Source organism: Abrus precatorius, unplaced genomic scaffold, assembly GCF_003935025.1.
Source record: "Abrus precatorius isolate BTA unplaced genomic scaffold, Abrus_2018 Scaffold6, whole genome shotgun sequence".
NCBI classification, from domain to species: Eukaryota; Viridiplantae; Streptophyta; class Magnoliopsida; order Fabales; family Fabaceae; genus Abrus; species Abrus precatorius.
The window spans coordinates 13,692,625-13,700,355 of NW_020874406.1; the positions used below are offsets into that span (position 1 = coordinate 13,692,625).

Consider the following 7,731-nt stretch of genomic DNA (forward strand, 5'->3'; position numbering starts at 1 on the left):
TGTTATTGGGTTTGGATAATTTCATTTTAGTAACGTATTAATGACCAGAAGTTGCTTTACTCACTGTGCAAGAATATGTAATGAATGGTTCTGTTAGTTTCATTAATTCCTACAATTTGCTTTTCTTTTCTTTTTGAGGTGTACTTACTAGCTTTGATGAATGAGGATTGTGAAAACAAAAGCCGTAGAGTTAGGAGATGACTTCATGTGTGATCAATTTGGCGATGCCGTCACTGGACCAGCCACTCTCTCCAGCTTCTCTCTGTAATTTGTTGGTCAGTAATGTCAAATATTAATCATTGTGAGATGATAAATTGACCGATTATAAAAGTAGTATGGCCTTCTATAATCATTCAATGTAAAGCTAACGGTGAATTTCTCTGCTGCAGATACAAGATCGCGGCAGAGGATGAGGATTTCTAAGCTGGTATGGTATTTTGGACAAGTCACATGCACTTTTTATATACAAAATTATGATCACATGATAAAATGACGATGCTGTAGAATTGTGAAATCAACTTGTTTTTATTTTTTTTACCTGTTTTTTCAATTATATTTTAACATGCGGTTGAAAAGCAATATTTTTTACCTTCAATCTCGTTGATCAATCGGTAAGAAATTATTTTAATTTAATCTATAATTTTGAGTTCAAATTAATCACATATTCTAATAAAAAGTATTTGTTGTCCAAAAGAAAATTCCATCTTAAAGGATAGATTTTTTTTCCCTATATCACATTTTAATAGGAAAAATTCACAGGGAAGGAGAAAAAATGGTGATCTGATTTCATGATAATTTACGTAAAACTAAATTATATATTTTATAAAATAACAAAAACAGACCTTTTTTACAAATATTTTAGTAATAAGTAATTTTTCTAAAAATAAAAAATAAAGAATAAAAAATAAAAAATAAACTTCAGTCTTTTGATCGTTTGATAATAAAGTGCACATTGAAAAGTATATTTTAAATACCATGTTAATTGTTAATATATATTGCTCTTTTTACGAGTAATTTTAAGTAAATTAATCTGCATCCATTTAATGAATGAAAAAGATCGCACTTGTTGAATCACTGTGAATGGGTTTTCCATTCATTAAATCCAATCCAAGTCCAATATCATCCACACGAGACTTTCTATGTGCTGTGCGAGGTGAAGTAGATCAATAGGTTCAGTTCTATTAACAATTCTTCCTTAGGCTAAATAAAAGGAACTGGAAAGGCAATTTCATATAATGAAGCAAGAGAGTGAAAATAAAATTAAGAGACTGAAAACAAAGTCAATGACGTACTAGCATTCACCAAGATATAAAATTAACTTGGTCTATGATTGGTATAGCCTATATCGGCAAGTGAAGAAACAATAATAGATTAGTTGCTCCTATCACATGTCAAGTATATATAGTATTCATGCGCTGTACAAATATATGTAAATAGAAAATCCATATAATACTTAATATTATTGTTTAGGTTGATTGTGTATTACATCTAATTTATGTAAATCCTTGTTTCTGAACTATATTTTGATGTTTCGCAACTTTGATGGCTCTTAAAAAGCGCACATGCTATTTAAAGGGGAATGACTGGGCCATTGATATGTGTTTTCATGGATTGCGTTTTCTTTGCGGCGACATGGAGAACGGCCCATGTCAAAAACAATTATATGGACTGTTCTTTCCGTACGCCTTTATATCTCAATATTTTATTCCCCTATTTTCATATAATTTAGGTATTTTGCAAGTAACGTTAATTAAATGTAAATGATAAAGAGCGAATTCGTCAATTCACAACTAATTCAAAAACATTTTTACATAGAGACTAAATTAAAAAAATAACAATGTTATAAAAATATTCAAAAAATAACATCATTAAAACTTGTAACAAAAGAATTTTAAAGTTTTTTTTTAACATTTTAAAAAATTCCCAAACATACACCAAATCAATGTCGTCGTCACAGTCATGGAAGACAAAGAGTAAACTTACAGCTTTTTTTTTTTTTTTTTTACACAATGTGTGATTTTATTTCATTTTTTGGCAATAATTACAAGGAGAAATAGAATACTGCATATTGATACCAAAATTTTAATTTATTTTTATTACTATTAAAGGGGAGTGACGGGCCTTTGCTAGGTGTTTTCGCGGATATTTCTTTGTGAGGGAACGGCAAGTGTAAAAAAATATGAACAGGGCTTGCCGTACTACTTTCTATCTCAATGTTATTTTTTCAATACCATTAATAGAATGTAGATGGTAAAGTGTGAGTTCACAACAAATCCAAAAGCAGTTTTACTAGAAACTAAATTAAAAAATTAACAAGGTTATAGAAAAAAAAAAAACATCCCTAAAACATGTGTGACTTTAACAAATAACTACTAACTAGGTGTTTCGATCAACTTTTGTTTTTAATTTCTTAGAATAAAATTTTCTCAAACATACACCAAATCAGTACAATCCTCACAGTCATGGACGACAAAGAGTGATTTAACAGCTTTTTTTTTTATTATTTAACAGTGTCTGAAATTTTTTTTCAAGGATCACAAGGAAAACTATAATATTACACGTTGATACCAAAATTTTAATATATTGTTGTTTTAGCCAGGGTGTTAAAGCTGAAGTCGTGAGTTGATTCGTTCCAAGGTACCGTGTACCTCCTGCCTAGCTACCATTTAAAAGCTGTTACTTTTCCCTCTGCTTGTTCTCCCGATGTTTGAGGAATAAGTCCTCTCTCTCTCTTATAAAGTATTGGCTTCATACTCAACTCAACCATAGCTACAACTTTTGAGTAAGTAAAGACTCCAAATTCTTTCCTTTTCGGAAAATGGGTCGCAATGCAGCTTTTCTGAGACGCTTCCTGCTCTTGCTACTGGGCCTATGGCATTTCTCCACAGCAACCTCCATCAAAACGACATCGTCGTCTAAACCGAGGTACAAGAACGCGTACGCGACGATGATGTATGTTGGGACGCCAAGAGACTACGAGTTCTACATCGCTGTACGCGTCCTCCTTAAATCCCTTTCCAAACTTAACGTCGAAGCCGATCTCGTCGTCATTGCTTCCGTCGATGTCCCTCTCCGATGGATTCGTGCTCTGTGAGTCCTTTTTCTTCCCTCACTTTCTTTGTCCTTTTTTTAATTCTTTATATATATATATATATATGTATATGTATTTCCAATTTTCTCCTTGGTTTACGGCGTAGATTACTATTATGTTGCTTCGGTTATATTACATTATTCGTTAGTTACTCCTATATTTCCGTCGTGGCTAGAGTGCTCCGTTGTCTGGTCACACATTTGGGGATTTTTTTGGAATATGCCTTAGAATAAAGGAATATAATAATAATTATTATTATAAATGTCCATTTCTCAGAGGAAGGTTGAATTGAAACCCGTTCTCTGGAAAGCCTGGCCTGGTCGAAATCCAGTTATTTCTTACTTAATTAGCACTAGTGTGAATAATTCTTAATTTATTAGCTTTAATTAATTTACGTTTGCACGTTAAGTACAACAGTTGTAGGCGACGGTTTCAACTTTCAACGAATTGAGAAATGTGTGTATCGCTTCTATCCGTTTTTTCCTTTTGGTGCCACCAAACAGTTACTAGGTAGTATTATTTTATGTGCCACCTGAATTGCCTACTATTACACGACCTAACACTCAACTTAAGTTTCGTTACGACAGGGACCATGAAGGCTGGTGGGGTTTCGGACGGTTCATAATTTTAGAACTAGTTTGTCACATTTTGCTTTGTTAAATTTTCGAATTTGTCATATCTCTTTCTAAGGCTTTTATAATAATTTTCTAAAAGCATGCTAAGAGGTATAAAGGAATTTCATAGTTTTGATTTTTTAATAACAGGCACTTGTTAGCATCTTTTAAAAATATTTAATAGAAGAGAAAATTTAATAATATTAGATACATTTTATGTATCTTCTTGACCTTGCAAAAATAAAAGGCGTGTAATATTTTTATTTAATAATTAAAAATTAGTGAAGTGATCCAGAAGATTTGCATTGTGAAACTTTATTTTTTAATAATGCTATATGCTTAAGTCACAATATTCTCTTATTCATTTTCTTAATGGTTTATTAAAAAAAGGTATTAAAAAAATAACAGCATTTAATATATAAAAGGTATATAATATTTTTTACATTTAACAAGAATATTAGCAATAAAATGTTAAAATACGATTTCAAATTGTTTATTCTTAATTTCTTACTGGTCAAATGAATAAATAAATATGCCCATCAGCCATTTGCCAAATGTATAGCAGCATACGTTGTCGTCTCTGAATTTTGGCATCCTTTGTGGAATCGGGGCCTGATCACTGTTCTTCCAGTCTTCCACTTGCGAAGTTGTTTTCACAAACTAGTCAAAGCAATTATTACGAAATCAACTGCGGAATTACGTGTTACTTTTATGACATTCCAAAAGTACCATAGTTTTTTCTTTTTTTAATTTCAAAACTTACCTACGTAGACGTAACTTTGACCTAGAAAATACTCTAGTTCCGCCCCAGTTTAATTACGAGAACACACTTTCATGAGCTACAACCTTTATTTTTGTTTGGTTGGTTCACTTGCAACATATGCAATTAATAATCACTAATGATTATGTGGGATGTATCAGTGAAGAGGAAGATGGGGCGAAAGTGGTAAGGGTCGAAAACATGGACAATCCGTACAAGCATCAAGATAATTTTGACAAGAGATTTAAGTTATCGTTGAACAAATTGTATGCATGGAGCTTAGTGGACTACGAAAGGGTAGTCATGTTGGATGCTGATAATCTCTTCCTCCAAAACACGGACGAGTTGTTTCAATGTGGACAATTCTGTGCTGTCTTTATCAATCCTTGCATCTTCCATACTGGCCTCTTCGTCTTGCAGGTAAAATTCCGGTAACAACATATATAGTTTCGTTTTTAGATTAAATTTGACTCTCTCATGTGCGTAATTAATTATTACTTGATATTTGCAGCCATCAATGGTGGTGTTTAAAGACATGGTTCATGAATTACAGAATGGAAGAGAAAATCCAGATGGTGCAGACCAGGGTTTTATAGCTAGCTACTTCCCCGAGTTGCTTGACAAGCCCATGTTTCATTCCCCTCCAAATGGCACCAAGCTTGAAGGAGCATATAGGCTTCCTTTAGGTTATCAAATGGATGCTTCTTACTATTGTAAGTAAATTAATTACAATAGGAACGTTCTTTGATTATGTATTTTCAGATGCACTTTTGAACTTCTCAGTGAAATCTTAATTTGTGCTATTTTTCTTGGTTTCAGATCTTAAACTTCGGTGGAACATACCCTGTGGACCAAACAGTGTGATCACATTCCCGGGGGCACCATGGTTGAAGCCATGGTATTGGTGGTCGTGGCCCGTTCTTCCATTAGGTCTCCATTGGCATGAACAACGTCGTCAAACTTTGGGGTAAGCCCCAAGGAGATATATCTCTTAGTTTTTATCTTTTTTGTATACATGTATTTGAAAAATACATCTCAAAAATAAAAGTGATATCTAAAAGTGTCCCCCAAGTGTGACAAGAATTATTTCAATCAGCTTTGGTGTCCTCTAATTGTGTTGAGTTTCTGACACAAGATCATGAAGCGGGTCTACTGTGAAATTTGACCTATTAAATAATATCATTGGTGCAGGTATGGTGCTGAAATGGCTGTGATACTTATCCAGTCTGCAATATATCTGGGAATAATAGCAATGACGCGTTTGGCAAGGCCAAGCCTCTCGAAGCTTTGTTATAGGCGCTCTGATAAGAGTATCAACCTAGCGCACAATAGCCTGAAATTAGTTGCTTTGTGTTGCATTCTTGCTGCTTACGCAACACCCTTCTTTATCATCCCTCACACGGTTCACCCTGTGCTGGGCTGGATCCTATATTTGCTTGGTGCTTTTGCACTTTGCTCAATTTCAATTAATGTCTTTCTGCTACCAATTTTACCCGTTTTGGTACCGTGGCTTGGAATTGTAGGAACCCTGATGGTGATGGCATTTCCTTGGTATCCAGATGGGGTAGTAAGAGCCTTGTCCGTCTTTGGTTACGCCTTTGGTTTTGCACCATTTTTGTGGCTATCTATTGTGAGGATAGTGGCAGGACTTCAGTTATCTCTAGAAAGGGAGGCTTTTCTGCCAAGATTGGGAGAATGTTCGCCAAATTCATGGTTTACCAAGTTATATTGAGTTCTCCAATTGAGCATAATACAACAAAGGTGGGACAAAGAAGGGACCTTCTTGGCAAGCTCAGCAAAAATTGATGAAGGGAGCATAATATATATTAATACCCCTCGTTTCAATGCTCAGAACTAAGAGTGGGTTGTTCTCACTTGTTTGTGTTGGAAGAAGTGATACGGATTTGGCATCATCAAGGCGTCACAGATGAAACCCAGATGATGATGCTGCCACTTCGCTCCCTCGAGGATATAGGATTGTTTTCTACTAGTAGTTAATATATATGTATCGTTTGTATAATTGGATAGGGTATTTTATTTATTTTTGTCAAATTATCAAACACTGAGATCACGGGATAGAGTTCGGCATCGCTTACCCCGGATTGAATGAAATGCAAGAAACTGATCGCAACACCGTAGGCATATCAAGATGACAAGTCGACAATATTATTTTGCAATTTCACAGTAGCTTCTTAAAATTATATATACAAGTTGTATAATGTTTTTGTAAAATGATTTATACATTAAAATTTTTTTGTATATTCTTGAGTGAGGACATTTTAGGAGTTAAACTCATCCTCGTTATTTATTTTTTGTTCCTTCTAAATATTTATAATTTAAATTGATATCTTGATACAGTGCACCAAATTAAAGATGTTTTTTTAGAAAAAATAAATTTTAAACTTGTTGTAATCTTAATTTGATATTCCAATTTTAACATACCATATTGACAAAATTTTGTCTTAATTTTATCAATTTGTTTCCATAAGGTTTTCTTCCATTTTAAGAGTCTTATCTATTTAATTTATTCTTATTTAATATAATAAAATTATTATTATCAAGAAAAATATTCACGATTATTTAATATGTTTAAATTTAAAATACCCATACAATTTAGTGGGTTTACCTAATATGTATCATGAGAGGATTGAATTCAACGCTAAGCGTTCGCTCCCCAGCTTCGCTGCCCGAAGGCCCCGCACACTTAAAAGTTTACAACAAAGCCCAAAAAATAACAAAAAACAAAAGTGTATGCTCAGCCCGATTCTCAGATGTATTCAGATAAAAAAAAAAAATTCCTTCTCCCTTTTTCATTGGAATCCATAGGGTGTGTTTTCTCGTATGACATTATATATACTTAAAAGTATATATTTTCCCATGGAGCAAATTAACTTACTATTATATTCACATATCACAGCATACAAATAATGATGGAACAAGTGTCGCGGCGTAAGCCAGCACTATTTATCTAACAACCAAACATATGTTAATGTACCGATCACTTATTTTTTAACGTTTTTTTAAATATATTTTTTATTACTAAATAAAATTTATTAAAAGCTAATTTTTTTTAAAATATATTAATTTAAGAAAAAATAAGACTTACATAATGTTAAAAAAATTAATTTAAAAATAAAACTAACGTAATATTTATATTTTATAATAAATTTTTATTAATAATAAAAGTGTATTATAAAAAACATGTTAAAAGATATCAATTTATACGTATGTAAAGGAAGAACGATACTGCTGTCACGTGAATAGAA

The 7,731-nt window shown here is 32.8% G+C and overlaps 1 protein-coding gene across 1 annotated transcript; it reads left to right on the top strand.

The window, feature by feature from the left end:
- The first annotated feature begins 2,818 nt into the window (after window positions 1-2,818).
- LOC113869880 (putative glucuronosyltransferase PGSIP8) lies at window positions 2,819-6,197 on the top strand. The gene is made up of 5 exons (XM_027506384.1): window positions 2,819-3,090; window positions 4,627-4,885; window positions 4,977-5,178; window positions 5,285-5,432; window positions 5,657-6,197. Exons 1-5 carry the CDS (start codon window positions 2,819-2,821, stop codon window positions 6,195-6,197), a joined length of 1,422 nt encoding a protein of 473 aa, XP_027362185.1.
- Window positions 6,198-7,731: the final 1,534 nt, after the last annotated feature.

Excerpts from the sequence above, each read along its gene's own strand:
- LOC113869880 (XM_027506384.1), top strand. The coding sequence starts at position 2,819 with ATGGGTCGCAATGCAGCTTTTCTGAGACGCTTCCTGCTCTTGCTACTG. Across the intron at positions 5,179-5,284 it reads AATGGATGCTTCTTACTATT|ATCTTAAACTTCGGTGGAAC; the intron begins GTAAGTAAATTA and ends TCTTGGTTTCAG. Across the intron at positions 5,433-5,656 it reads CAACGTCGTCAAACTTTGGG|GTATGGTGCTGAAATGGCTG; the intron begins GTAAGCCCCAAG and ends TCATTGGTGCAG.